This window comes from Amphimedon queenslandica, unplaced genomic scaffold (genome assembly GCF_000090795.2).
Source record: "Amphimedon queenslandica unplaced genomic scaffold, v1.1 AMPQUscaffold_13474, whole genome shotgun sequence".
NCBI classification, from domain to species: domain Eukaryota; kingdom Metazoa; phylum Porifera; class Demospongiae; order Haplosclerida; family Niphatidae; genus Amphimedon; species Amphimedon queenslandica.
In genome coordinates, this window is record NW_003546290.1 from 130,082 (window position 1) to 144,896 (window position 14,815).

A 14,815-nucleotide genomic window follows, 5' to 3' on the forward strand; every position below is an offset into this window, starting at 1 on the left:
AGTAAATGATAGTTAGAGAGAGTGTCGAACTGCACTGTGCTAGCTGGAATATGACCACGTAGAACTAAGTCACGTGAGATCTGAAGCATGGGTGTACCTACTAAAAGCACGCTTAGAAGTTTGCATAAGGAACAGTGGGGAACACTTGAAGAAGCTTTAGACATCATACTAGTACACTTTATAATGCTGCTGAAGCCTGTTTTGCAGTACAGCTACAGCAGAGACTCCAAAACAGCCAGTAAACCTTGTTGAGTAAACTAGGCAGCCATTTTTTCATACTCAGCCACACCAAGTATGCAGGAATGCCCAAAGATGCGTAAGAAAGTTCTACGCAGTCATATTCCAGCTAGCATAGTGCAGTTCAGCACTCTCTCTAACTATCATCTACTCTTGATATATGTATATATGCAGGTATTTTTCTGCTAAATATTGAAGCTGTAAAATTTCTTCATCCCACAAAAATTTAATGGAAAAATAGTAATTCAAAACCAGTAGACTACCATGTAAAACTCATGTGTTTCTACAAATTTTAGAGTACATTACTTACCAGTCACATTAGGTATTTCAGCAATACCTATACTTGGTACTGGCTCTGCAGCAGATGTGGTTGGTGGATAGGAAGACTGTGAGACTTTATGTCGTGAATTAGTCTGAAGGTCTTGTTTCAAAATTTTTATATCACTTGATGAAGTACAACTGAGGACTTTAGAAACATTCTCGAGGAGATTAGCCAAATGACTCAAATACGCCCACATTAATCTAAAAGTACAAAAAATACAGTGTTACTTAATTAACTGATAATGAATTAACTCACGCTCCATGACTCAATGAATTTTGATAACTGCTGTTATCACCATCTGTATTCATATACACTATTGTAAGGAATCGAAGAAAAGGTCTTTTACAATTTGGAGGAAGTTCACTGGAAATAATCCTATAAAATATGATAATGTCCATGTTAGTATTTTTATCTAATGATTACAATTACATACTCAATTAGGTCATCAATTCCAAATATATTCTGAAAAACAGATTCAATAAACAAATCCCCTCCTTCAGCACAAGCTGCCAACATGTCAGTCAAATTAAGTAACAGCTGAAGCCTAGGATCAGGACAAGAAGACCCTTCACTCTATAAAAATAACAGGACAATATACACATAAAGAGCATACAAAAACCATTATTAATAGGAGTGTATTGTGTATTATCATGAACTCACAGAATTCAATATTTCAATTCGAAGTGTAGAACTCTTTCCTAACAAATCAGGACAAAATGCCACGGTTTCTCTTAATTTACAAAAATTATTAATAATAGTAGCTTGATTCTGTCCTAATGGTAAATCAACTTCTTCTATCTAAAGTGTAGAATATGCACAATAAATAGATGCACATAGCTAATCTTTTTAACGACCTGGGGGCGAAGCCCCCAGGTTGTTCCTATAATTGAATTCACTGTCGTGCTATATTTGTATGTCCACACTTACATTTCTTCTATACATGTTGCATTGGAGAAATAACAAGCCTTAGCAACCACCCGCCCACGTACGCTCCTTTACGTGAGTGGGTGTGGTCATGGCAAACAAAATGGCGGCTTAAACATGGGACAAAGTTAAGAGCTTTCTAACAGCAAGAGAGCATAGAGATACTGTCTAAAGACTTCTCTAGAAGCATTATAAGGTAGAGAGAACCTCTATAAGTCTTAATAATGACCAAGTTGTACTTGCAAGGTGGTGAAATCAATTATAGGAATACTTTTTACCCTGTTATGCTTGTTCTTATCTCTTTACCTTAACAATAGCTTCTAATGTAACTAAAAATTGAGCCTGAGCCATGGGATAGTTACAGGAAATTATAATCTCAAATATCTTCTCAATTTGATCATCTTTAACTTTCATTATTAGTTCAGGGCCTCCAGTGAACACCTACAAAAATAATGTAATAAAGAAGTCAATTTACTATAAACAGATACAAGTACAATGTTCCACAATTTTGAAGTTTTACATGTAGATTGTAGATTAAATATTATCAAAATAGAATGATATTAATGTAAAATAATGACAAATTCCTTACTTCCGTGATTAAATCAGCTAAAAAGGGCAATGTTGTATTTGGTAACTTCATTTGAAGCAAATCATCAAGTCTGCTAAATATTCTCTTCTTTACCTATTAATACAACAATACATGACACTTTTGCAGGCAGCATTATTTGTAAAAAAAAACAATAAAAATAATTTCTAAGTCTTAAAAATTAGTAAAGCATTGATGTGTTCAGGCTTCTTGAAGCCAAGCCAGGTATAAAGGACTGACCAAAGATCATTTAGCATAAAAATGATTGTATATTTTTATACAGTAGACATTGATGAGAAACAATTTCATGCTTAAGACCATTTAAACAGACCTGAAGTTTTACATTATATTTTCTCCTGATGAAAAACTGCCCCTCTTGTAAAACCACCATTTCCTGGAACCAGGGGTAGTCATTTTAAAGGAAAATTACTGTAACCTTTAGATCAGAATTTGTAGATCAAATCTCTGCATACAAATAAGGGCATTATGCCATTAACATACATGTATGCCATAAAGCAGCTTTTTAAGAATAGTTGAAGTCTGCATGCTTATAAACGCTGATAGTGTTTCACCTCAAATGTACATTGTACATGTACATGTACATGTATAAGTACATGTGCTGTACATGTTGCTATATGTTCTTACTTTCATATTATCAATAGATAGATATTGCAAGAGAAGGAAACAATTATTGAATACATGTAGATCTTCACCAACAGAACCAGAACTGTCGCCTATACAAACATAAAATAATTCAATGTGTGCATGAGCATGTACATGTATGTTACCTTGGGCTGCAGGCTTCAGTAGCACTCTGCCATCACTTTTCTCAAACAAAAAACTCATAATGTCAGAGACAATGCCTAATATAGAGTTATAAGAGTCAAAGGTACAATTACATGTACTTATGAATTGTAAATAAATAGAGTAAGGAAAATGATATTAGCACAATGTACATGCATGCAATTTAATTACCAAAGTTATCCAACATTATCTGATTTTGCTTATTAGGTAAATGTGATGATGAAAAAACGCATAAAGATTGTAACTGTCTGAGTATTGACACAAGTTTCTCTTGATTGGGTCCACTGGCATCAACACGTAATAACTGCCACAAATCAGGAAGAATTTTATTCTTAACTGTCTTATAGTCATTCAAAGACCTATCACACTTCAGTAACTGAGTCTAATAAAATAAGTACAAAATGATATAATTGAATATTGAATCTTATTTCAATAGAAAGCATTATTTTAAGTCAGGTATACTGATAGCTAAATTTGTGAGGAATACCTGCTGTGCTTTACTAAATAGCTCCTCTTCAAAGAAATACATATGAGTCAACAGATTAAGAGATCCAGTAACCAATTCATCACATTCATACCCAGAAAGATCTAACAGAACTAATTCAAGTGAAAGACCACCAGCATTTGGTGGAGCAAACCCTCCTCCTTTTGCATTACCATCACACAAATAATTAATATGTTCCTGAACAGCACTACAAGAGCAAAAATTAGTGATCAAATATTTGTTAATTAATTTCTGACAATAAACGCAATTACAATGCATACCAATTACTGGGCCAGATTTGCATTTGATGAAACGCATGGGCAATCTGACTTTGGACACAAAATGCTTTGAAGTTGATGCAAAATTGGCCACGTTTTAATTTTGAACTCATTTGCATTGTGTTTTGTGGTGAGTGAGTACAAACCAGGCTTCATGTACTGTACATGATGCATGCATGTCTGAGCAAGTTATTACACTTACCCCATAATCTCACGAGAGTACAACTTCTTATCATTCTCATCATCATCTTCAGAATCAGTATCAACAAGTTTAGATAAAGTATCCAGAAGAACAGGAGTCAACTCATCAATGATTGCTTCAATTCTACCCTTCCTTTCAGGCTTCTGTGTTTGCTGGAAATCATACATGAATTTCTGAGAAGACAAAGAGTGGAAGAGAGAGAGAATAATTAACACTTTAACAATAACAGTATAAATCTAAAGTGATAATGTACTGACTTGAAGTTTGACATAAAATTTGAAACGGTAAAGCAGTTCCATAACTTCAAGTGCCCTATTATATAGCAATTAAAATTTTAAGCAACTAAATGAAAAACAGCATCTTACTTGACTTTAACATCAAAAACACCTTTATTCTCAGGCATATCCTTCTTACGAGTAGAACTTTTAAAATCCACTTCAGACACTACATACATGTACAAACAGCATTTTAAGATTTTATCATACGTGTATTTTGTCACTTTTACTTTTTCTTTCTGATGGTAAATCTGTTTTACCATTTAGCAACTCAGTGAGTGGACCCAAAAGATCATCCACATCTTGAATATCATCATAGTATCCATAACGAACCAAATGTCCCAAAACATCCAACACAAGTTTTAATAAGGAATTCTCTTTAGATTCACAACGGAGATTCTGAAGTGAAAATTAATTACACATTAAATAAAAAATAAGCTAAAAAGTTTAAATGCGCAATTATTCGTGTTCACCATTGCAATATAAACTCAATGACATACTGTGTTATTGGAGATTGTGTCCAGTATCCAGTCCTTAAGAGCAGGAAAGTGTTCATTCTCTGCTCCAGTTAATGCCTCAACTTGGCTACCACCAGACTCTGAATAAGGAACTTGTACTAGATCATCATACACCTGTAAAATTGCATGTAAATTTGTAAATGTGCAAGTGTAACATACATATATACATAAACTCTAAGAACAAACAATAAATGACTTACAAATGAGTAGCAAAGGTTATCAAGGAATGATCTGTTATTTCCACAATCAACAAACATAACCAATATTAGCTTAATATAGTATTTTCTTAGTTTGCTGTCAATGTCAGTTTCCTTAGCACAAGTGATGGCTTCATCAAAGCTAATGTATCCATCAGGATTCTCCTCAGTGTGGACCAATGCACTGATAGCTTTTTTATTGTTTCCCTATTACATGTACATGCACAACATAAAGTTTTTATGATAGATGACATACTTGGCACAATGTTGCCATTAAGTATAGTTGACCCTTGAGGAGATGGTAAAATTTCTATTGAATGAGACAAAAAACAAATAACTCTAAAAATTTATGACACATGTATGTGCAGGACAATCATGTACTCTTGATAATAGTGGTATCACTATACTTAAACAAACATAAAATGTAACACAATTAAGACAAAAGAGCTTCAATGTAATCGTAATAAAATTTAATAGCCATAAAATACATGTATATATACATTAAAGGATTTGAAATGGCTAATAATTTATTTGCAAAATGATTTTTACTAATAATTACTTACTTCATTGTTATCTTTACTGAGTGCTTTGAGTGAAACACGTTGATCAGGAGAGGAAGAATAATAGCAATATATTTCCTGACTAGCTCTGTCAAGTTTAGTTTTTAGAAACTTTTCCTAATTATAAAATGAAATATGAATACCAAAATAATTTTGTACTAACTTCTCCATGTCTTTTTACCAATTCTTGCAATAAACGATCTAAAGAATTAAAGAATATGTACATGTAGTTGTATAGCATTAAGTTGGATCAGTTTTTACTTTGTGTGGATGGAATAGGTCTGTTGCTACAAACACAAAGAGACCCTAGAAAATCAAGAAGCTTTGGATCCTATAAAAATAAGAGTATTATAAGCATAATGTATAAAAGCATGCAGACAGAATAACATGAACAAAAAGGTTATACTCAATATACATGTAATACATTCATACTTAATACTTTGTAATAGTTTATGTAGAATGCACAGCAACAGTTTGCTATAATCATTCACAATGAGTAATATGTAATTACCTTTGTACTCAAAAACTGTTCAATCATGTGACTCAGCTGTGTGTCTGCCATCTTTGACACAATAGTGCTGCATAAGATTAATCAATGAGAATATTACAAATAAATAATATCATGCACTCACATATTGTTTTGAACAAATTCAACAAGAACTTCTTCAGCATTAAGTTTTTTCCGAACCTAAAGCTCATTAATGAACAAAACTATCATAAGAAATTTTACATGTTGCTGAAAGAACGCTATAAACCGAGCAAGATAGTTTTCATTCTTGCGACTGTCTCCTTCAAGGAATATCTTTATAACATTGTAACACTCACAACAAATAGTAATATGAAGACTAGAAGAGGAAAAAAAAATGTTCAAACTATCATACTGCCACTATAGATGCAGGCTATAGAAACACAAGTACTGATGCTTAACTAATTATATACAATCATAAAGTAAACACATCTATTTTTATACATGTGGCTACACTACAAATGTTGCTGCATACTGCTATCTTTTCTTTTCAAAATTCCAATACTATTATGCTACTGGTAAATTTGCTGATTTTATTTTGGTTCCAAATTTAGGGGTTGCCTAATGAAGCAGAGTTTGTGCATTATAAGAATAAATAAAATTTGAGAAAATTTGCTAGAAAGAAATAAACCCACTATACAAGTATACTCAATATAGAGTGCCACAAGTCATTATTATAGTCTAGTGATAAACTACAGTGGACTGTCACTGATCCTAGAGACACATACACATACCTTAATCCTTTGAAAGTAATATCTTCAGCAAACTTTAAAATTTCATGAAGTTGCTCAAGTACCTGTAGGTAATCACATGTAGGCAAACAGGACAATGTATTACCAACATGTAATGAGGCATTTATATTACCCTCAAATTTCTAAGAAGCTTCTGATTGTTTTTCCTGTTTTTCTCCTTATGATCTGATATCCAATTTTTTAAATCAACCAATGCATTCTTCACTCGCACCAACTGCTTCTGCTTGCCTTCTGTCTTACTGTGAAGCTATGAAAATACAGCAATAGTTTTATTACATGTACAAGTAATGTACTTGTTTAATGTATCCAGTAAGCACAGGGACTATACCAGCCACATAGTTGAACTTGTCTACCAAATCTTCAGTCACCTAAACATAAATAATAAATTAACAAGACACCTATGGTGCTTGAACTCGCTGTAGTTGCTCTTGCATTCATGCACTAGTCTATTAAAAACAATGAATCATGGACTTCATCTCTATCATGCAGCATAACATATGCATTTCTTTGGCCTTAGTATGACATGTGACTAAAGAAGCTAAGTTTTTTTTCTTCCTAAGTTTGGCTTATGACAAGTAATATGGCACGGTACTGCTGCCTGGATATATTTAAAAGAATTGAGAGAGTCTAGTACTGTTAGCCAACCCCATTTTCTGCTCAACCCTTCACAAAGTCGAATGGCCAAGATAAGTTTGCAGCATAAGTTGCTACCAAGTAAGAATTTAGAAATTCTATATACACATCTTAATAAAATAGAAGGTAGTTTTCTACTTGTCTGTACAACCGCGGCAGTATTTTTAAATTTTTCTCCCTTACTTTGAAAGCTTCTTCCGCCTAGTGCTGCTCTTTAAACATTATAGGTAATAAATAGATACTTGCACTAGCTATGGAGAATGATCTATAAGCCTAGAGCGCTTAATTTTGTAATTAATTTAAAAAGTCTAATCAAAATTTATGATCACAGACAGACAATCAAAGTACTTAATACTTGCCTATGCGGCGAGTCCAAAAACCACAAGCCACACAAATACTGTAGTAATAGTACATGCATATGTATGCTTGCTGTTACCATAGTACTTATAGCTAAGGGTATACATTGAACAGTACCTCTTGTAATGTGAAAGAGTCATAGTCTCCTCTATCTTTGCGTGTAGTGAGCTAGAATTAATAGAATGATGATGTATGTGCATATAAAGGTCTTTACCATTAATAATTCAGCAGAGTCCCACTCTAGACCAGCCAAACCTTCAGCTTTAGGATCAAAGCCTTTCCTTGTGTAAGAATCTACATTGCATATATTTAAGACACCAGTAGTGAGCATATGGAGTCTTTATTACTTTTCTTTTCTAAATGAAGCCATTGTCCACTGCGACGATGTTGAATGAGAGCATAAGATTCTAACAGTACCTCCTCACCTTCCTACAGCACACAAAAAAATAGCAGAGTTCACAATACATGTACATACATGTACATGTACATGTAATTAATCATTAGTATGCATGTATCTCTGTACATGATGTACATGTATGTACCTCTATAAGAGGAGAGAAGCTAAAAATTGTGTCCAAATCATTATCACTTGTCTTTTCTTTAAGAGTGACCTATATTTATGATAAAAATGATTTTAATACATCAATGTCCACTCTTGATGTCACATACTTTCCATTGACCCATATCCTCCACGACTGCTAAATAACATCTAGTGGGAAGATGCTTGAGCCTACACCTGTCCATCCAAGCAATAACATCACCTATACAATATAATACATTTAGTAATGAGGAAATGGGATGTACATGTATATGTACATTATTTTGTGAATATAATAATAAGGAAATCAAAATTCTAAGTGTACATGCACATACATGTAGTTTAAACCCACCACTTCTGGGGTCTTCCTGTTTTTCAATCTGCCAGTAAGTGTTAGAGGAGGTGGAAGGTGCATTATGTTTCCTTGAGTCAACTCTTCTCACTCGGCAATGGACTAAGCACAATTAAGAGAGTTATTTATATACAAGTACTAAATAAAACAGTAATAAATTTAACTAAAAAAACAATTGACATGCAACTGAAAAAAATAATGATTATAGAGTTACTACAATGCTTTGACATACCATCTTCAATGATAGGATCACTCCTTTCGTTAACTATTGTTCCTTTAAGGGAAGCAAATGATTCTTTAGCAAAAGCAAATGAGCCTTCAGCAACAATGTAACATTCGTCCACACTATGAAATAACCTCACACAAGTACCAGCCTATGTAATAAATACATAAAAGTACACAAACAAAAGTAACAAGTAAATAAAATTATCAAGAGTAAATTTGTAGGTTTTAAGATAGGAAATTCATTATTGACTGACAGTTTTTCAAATGACATCATCATTTGTCATTATGGCTATCTTTCTCAATTTTTCAAAACCTACATGTATTTATTTTCTCCTGTTGTCACAATATTTACTACAATGGCCATAATACAGGTAAATGAAAAAGACTACTAGGATATGACAAAAATTATATACAGTACATTACTTAATGTAAGCAATTAACATAATAACTTGATAATAGAAAATAGAAGCCTTACTCTGAGTGCCTTGTCAGGATGCTTGTTTACAGAAGGAGAGTAATGAGGAATGAGAGTTAAAGCTGATTCTGTTGCTGACAAGTTTAACTCAAAACTATAAAAGGAGAACATATTAAAAGAATTAGTACAATTTTAAATATGATAAATCCTATACACATACCAGTCTGTAAGGACATTGAATCTTGCAGTTTCCAGTGTGTGATTCGGTCCACTACAGTGCAGGTACTGTCCCTGATTCTTAATATTTTCAATCTTCAACTGATCATTATATCTAACCTATAAGTATAGTATTGTAATGAGTTTTCACTAAATAAATGAATAAAACCAGTACATGTACATGTACATGCTAAATGTACATGTACATTGTACTTACTTCATCTCCTTCTGAACGAACTTTGTAACGTGGTAATATCTTAAAAATGCATTCTTCAAAATTTTCTTCTGACAAACTGACCTATATATGTACATGTTAAATTAGAGTTAGTTACACATTTACATAGAATTATTATCATTACAAGCAAGTTGTTGCTCTGTGTCTTTGAAGCTTCAGAGCAAACTTTGACAAACTTTTTTGAAGCAACATGTTGAAGCTAGAGAGAGAGAGAGAGAGAGAGGGAAAGAGAAATCACTCACTATACTTAATAACTATTTCCTGATACATGTAGGTTAATAAGGTTATTACATTTATTGCTAATTGTGCTGAGTAAAAAGTTTGAACGACTTTCAAGCACATTTTGAGTTAGGAGCAATTTAAAATTTGAACTTATACTGTTTTAAGAAGCATGATCCATCCATCCAATTTAAGATAATGTCATTAATCATTATAGTAAAATATTCTCTACAACATTCCATAATAGACATAATAGAAAATCCTTATTAGTGCTGTTTCATTAGTATAGACTATGTACATGTACATGTGTATCTTGTGGTTAATAAAACTAGTTTGCATACAAATGATACACTGCATGAGTGATGGTAACACTTGAAGGAGACATGTCTTGACCTTTGTGTGTGTGTTTCTGTGCGTGTGTGTGTGTGTGTGGGTAGTTACTATATAATTAATTACGTACATATCTTACTTCCTAATAAGGACTACCATTACTACACATTAATGAACCATTAATTTAAAACTACTCAATCATAAATCAATAGATCACACACACACAGAGGTGATATAGTGCTCATAACACAAACTATTTTGTCAGAAACAGCTTAATTTTTCTACACAGCATAAAGACATCAATATATATTAGACAAATGTAGAACATTTAACTGGGGCGAGCCCAATATGCATTTGTTTATCTCAAAGCATTTATTATTTATGATACAATGAACAGTAAATCATCAGTGACCGCTATTATGTGAGAAGAATAATGTTAATAGTGTTGCTGTTGTTGGTGCTATACCAAGTGAGACTCATGCATGATTCTGTAGAGCATTATCACAATAGAGAGAGACTATTATCACAAGGCTAGCAGTCAGTGGGTCACTGCATGTAGTCAAGTTGTATTCAAACTTTTATTGTCATTGAACAATAACAAGGGACCATGAGAAATATTTTATCTCTGCTTTCTTAAGTTTCTTGCTGCTGGAGAAGTGTCTGGACAACAGATCAGTCTTTTCTTGCTGCAAGTAAGCTCAAGACTTGCTCCCGTTTTATAGCCTTCACAAACGCCATTTTTGTTTCATTGCAAGTTGCAACCACACCCAAAATCAATGAAAAATTGAAAATTAAGCTACTGCATTAGACCATGACATTTAAATAGATAGTAGCACACCACATTGCAATGGACAGCAGAATTTTGCGGTGAAAAATTTTCATGACTGATCAAAAACTGCAAAATTTGCAAAAATATTTTACTACGAAAATAAACCGGTATACGGTATACCCATATCCTTGGGTATTTTTCAAAAATTTGCAAATTTCTTAAAATGGCCATAACTTGAAAAATTCTTATCGGGAGAGAGTGAGAGATTAAATAATATGACATTTAGTTTAAAAGAGGACACTATGCCCAACTCTTGTCAATAGTCAGATGTCAGAGTGTTGGCCACAGTCAGTTGATGCTCCTAGTCTGTCTACCCGCCTAGACTTCTTTCTTGGCTACTTTCCCTGCATCACACCAGGGGGGATCTAGGGGTGGGCCAGGGTGGGCCAGGCCCACCCAAAAATTTTGTGCAGTAATTTAAAATCAACTTTTTCATGTGGATGACTATGTAAACTGTGAAGCATGACTATGCAAACAATTTTTAAACCACAAAGGAGCTCATTTTAACGGCTTTAATCTTCAAAATTTTGACTCTGAATGCTGGCCTTGTTGGCCACACCCACTAATTACCACACCCAAATTATTAAGGCCCACCCAAGAATCCAATCCTAGATCCGCCCCTGCATCACATACACCCTCTGTCCTTATTCTCACGACTCAGAACAGCTAATACTTAACTACATGCAGCAACATAATAAAGCTTTTAAGGCCACCATACACCATGAAACTTGTTTCATGAAACAAAGTTTCATGAAACAAGTTTCATGGTGTATGGTGGCCTTTACAGTTACTGTGTTAGCATGAAAGCCATGGTAAACAGCAGGCTAGGCAGTTCAGTCTTGAGAACTGGAACTGGGGCGGGTTAAAACGTTTTTAATGGCCAAACTCTCACCTCCCTGCCTGCCTTAAAAAGCTGTTGTTACCAATGTGGCTTGTACAGTTACATGTGTGCTGACACTAGATATACAGGGCTTATGATTATTATCTAACAACTGGGCTTACCACTACATACTGCTAAAAATAACGTTCAGACAACGGACAATTTCCATGCAAATGCTGCTTTATGGTGACACAACTGGTGGTTCATCCGGTCAATGTGTCCAGACAAAGTGGGAGGCTTCCTTGAAAAACTTTTTGCATACTTGTGTAAACTGCAAACTCTTTCCTTCTGCAAGACCTGGCTCTCTTATTACAAAAAATAGTCTTGTTTGCTCTGGTTTTGGCTGGTCTGCTCTTCTACTTTGATATTTTGCAATTCAGGCATGCGCAAACATATAAACCACATGTTATTTTGGGCAACTTAAGCCACTCCTGTTATGTACATGTACATGTGTATCTTGTGGTTAATAAAACTAATTTGTATACAAATGATACACTGCATGAGTGATGGTAACACTTGAAGGAGACATGTCTTGACCTTAGAATAGAGACAATTCTGTGTATGTGTGTGTGTGTGTGTGTGTGTGTGTGCTTCTATGCGTGTGTGGGTAGTTACTATATAATTAATTACGTACATATCTTACTTCCTAATAAGGACTACCATTACTACACATTAATGAACCATTAATTTAAAACTAATCAATCATAAATCAAAAGATCACACACACACACACAGAGGTGGTATAGTGCACAAACTATTTTGTCAGAAACAGCTTAATCTTAAAGTTTCTACACAGCATAAAGACATCAATATGTACTAGACGAATGTAGAACATTTAACTGGGGCGAGCCCGATATGCATTTGTTTATCTCAAAGCATTTATTATTTATGATACAATGAACAGTAAATCATCAGTGACCGCTATTATGTGAGAAGAATAATGTTAATAGTGTTGCTTTTGTTGGTGCTATACCAAGTAAGACTCATGCATGATTCTGTAGAGCATTATCACAATAGAGAGAGACTATTATCACAAGGCTAGCAGTCAGTGGGTCACTGCATGTAGTCAAGTTGTATTCAAACTTTTATAGTCATTAAACAATAACAAGGGACCACGAGAAATATTTTATCTCTGCTTTCTTAAGTTTCTTGCTGCTGGAGAAGGGTCTGGATCAGTCTTTTCTGGCTGCAAGTAAGCTCAAGACTTGCTCCCGTTTTATAGCCTTCACAAACGCCATTTTTGTTTCATTGCAAGTTGCAACCACACCCAAATCAATGAAAAATTGAAAATTAAGCTACTGCATTAGACCATGACATTTAAATAGATAGTAGCACACCACATTGCAATGGACAACAGAATTTTGCGGTGAAAAATTTTCATGCCTGATCAAAAACTGCAAAATTTGCGAAAATATTTTACTACGAAAATAAACCGGTATATGGTATATCCTTGGGTATTTTTAAAAAATTTGCAAATTTCTTAAAATGGCCATAACTTAAAAATTTTTTATTGGGAGAGAGAGTGAGAGATTAAATATGACATTTAGTTTAAAAGAGGACACTATGCCCAACTCTTGTCGATAGTCAGACGTCAGAGTGTTGGCCACAGTCAGTTGATGCTCCTAGTCTGTCTACCCGCCTAGACTTCTTTGCTGGCTACTTTCCCTGCATCACACACACCCTCCGTCCTTATTCTCACGCCTCAGAACAGCTAATACTTAACTACATGCAGCAACATAATAAAGCTTTTACAGTTACAGTGTTAGCATGAAAGCCATGGTGAACAGCAGGCTAGGCAGTCCAGTCTTGAGAACTGGAACTGGGGCGGGTTAAAACGTTTTTAATGGCCAAACTCTCACCTCCCTGCCTGCCTTAAAAAGCTGTTGTTACCAATATGGCTTGTACAGTTACATGTGTGCTGACACTAGATATACAGGGCCTATGATTATTATCTAACAACTGGGCTTACCACTACATACTGCTAAAAAATAACGTCCGGACAACGGACAATTTCCGTGCAAATGCTGCTTTATGGTGACACAACTGGTGGTTCATCCGGTCAATGTGTCCAGACAAAGTGGGAGGCTTCCTTGAAAAACTTTTTGCATACTCTTACTTGTGTAAACTGCAAACTCTTTCCTTCTGCAAGACCTGGCTCTCTTATTACAAAAAATAGTCTTGTTTGCTCTGGTTTTGGCTGGTCTGCTCTTCTACTTTGATATTTTGCAATTCAGGCATGCGCAAACATATAAACCACGTGTTATTTTGGGCAACTTAAGCCACTCCTGTTATTTTAACTGTCTAGACCTCACTTTGAACTATAAGCAGTTTAGTAGCTTAGCTACTAATCAAAAGGATTTAACTACCAAAAAAGAGATATTTCATATAGAACTACTGCAGAAAAGGAACGCTTGGCTAGATGATATATAATAATAAGTCAAAGTGACACAAAAACTGTAAAAAAATAATGTGACATTAATTATTGACGATTTAGATAAAATGTTTACGCAAATGTGATGTCCGATCAAAATTGCACAATGTCCAGACAAATTGGATTATGTCTGGACACATTGACCAATCAAGTTGAAAAATTATTTTTAGCTCTGGTCGCTTGTATTGGTTATTTTTCTCCTGGCACTATAAACTCACATGTGCTTTAGGTAATTATTATCTATTAGCTATTATTATTAATTAAGGCTGGGTTTTGGTTTGGCACTTAATGAATTATTTATACATTGACATGTACATGCAAAACATGTGCTCAGAGGGGGAGAGAGAGAGAGAGAGAGAGAGAGAGAGAGAGAGAGAGAGAGAGAGAGAGAGAGAGAGAGAGAGAGAGAGAGAGAGAGAGAGAGAGAGAGAGAGAGAGAGAGAGAGAGAGAGAGAGAGAGAGAGAGAGAGAGAGAGAGAGAGAGAGAGAG

At 34.4% G+C, this 14,815-nt stretch overlaps 1 protein-coding gene across 1 annotated transcript in view; it reads right to left on the reverse strand.

Annotated features, from left to right (window-relative positions):
• Window positions 1-14,815, reverse strand: part of LOC100632404 (inositol 1,4,5-trisphosphate receptor-like) — a 39,852-nt gene that overhangs the window by 21,066 nt on the left and 3,971 nt on the right. Inside the window, exons 6-42 of the mRNA XM_019994392.1 lie at window positions 9,761-9,835; window positions 9,619-9,699; window positions 9,406-9,521; window positions 9,246-9,339; window positions 8,778-8,919; window positions 8,546-8,647; window positions 8,325-8,416; window positions 8,198-8,266; window positions 8,003-8,084; window positions 7,870-7,949; window positions 7,773-7,823; window positions 6,959-7,033; window positions 6,778-6,912; window positions 6,648-6,709; window positions 6,118-6,232; window positions 6,020-6,075; window positions 5,899-5,965; window positions 5,649-5,718; window positions 5,551-5,588; window positions 5,391-5,504; window positions 5,084-5,137; window positions 4,831-5,034; window positions 4,613-4,744; window positions 4,343-4,511; window positions 4,203-4,281; window positions 4,095-4,149; window positions 3,838-4,010; window positions 3,361-3,565; window positions 3,045-3,255; window positions 2,858-2,932; window positions 2,715-2,803; window positions 2,073-2,165; window positions 1,790-1,924; window positions 1,220-1,357; window positions 993-1,132; window positions 815-934; window positions 548-759 (exon numbers count right to left, since the gene is read on the reverse strand). Of these exons, the coding sequence (XP_019849951.1) occupies window positions 548-759; window positions 815-934; window positions 993-1,132; window positions 1,220-1,357; window positions 1,790-1,924; window positions 2,073-2,165; window positions 2,715-2,803; window positions 2,858-2,932; window positions 3,045-3,255; window positions 3,361-3,565; window positions 3,838-4,010; window positions 4,095-4,149; window positions 4,203-4,281; window positions 4,343-4,511; window positions 4,613-4,744; window positions 4,831-5,034; window positions 5,084-5,137; window positions 5,391-5,504; window positions 5,551-5,588; window positions 5,649-5,718; window positions 5,899-5,965; window positions 6,020-6,075; window positions 6,118-6,232; window positions 6,648-6,709; window positions 6,778-6,912; window positions 6,959-7,033; window positions 7,773-7,823; window positions 7,870-7,949; window positions 8,003-8,084; window positions 8,198-8,266; window positions 8,325-8,416; window positions 8,546-8,647; window positions 8,778-8,919; window positions 9,246-9,339; window positions 9,406-9,521; window positions 9,619-9,699; window positions 9,761-9,835 (4,000 nt within the window). The remainder of the gene's footprint in view (window positions 1-547; window positions 760-814; window positions 935-992; window positions 1,133-1,219; window positions 1,358-1,789; window positions 1,925-2,072; window positions 2,166-2,714; window positions 2,804-2,857; window positions 2,933-3,044; window positions 3,256-3,360; window positions 3,566-3,837; window positions 4,011-4,094; window positions 4,150-4,202; window positions 4,282-4,342; window positions 4,512-4,612; window positions 4,745-4,830; window positions 5,035-5,083; window positions 5,138-5,390; window positions 5,505-5,550; window positions 5,589-5,648; window positions 5,719-5,898; window positions 5,966-6,019; window positions 6,076-6,117; window positions 6,233-6,647; window positions 6,710-6,777; window positions 6,913-6,958; window positions 7,034-7,772; window positions 7,824-7,869; window positions 7,950-8,002; window positions 8,085-8,197; window positions 8,267-8,324; window positions 8,417-8,545; window positions 8,648-8,777; window positions 8,920-9,245; window positions 9,340-9,405; window positions 9,522-9,618; window positions 9,700-9,760; window positions 9,836-14,815) is intronic.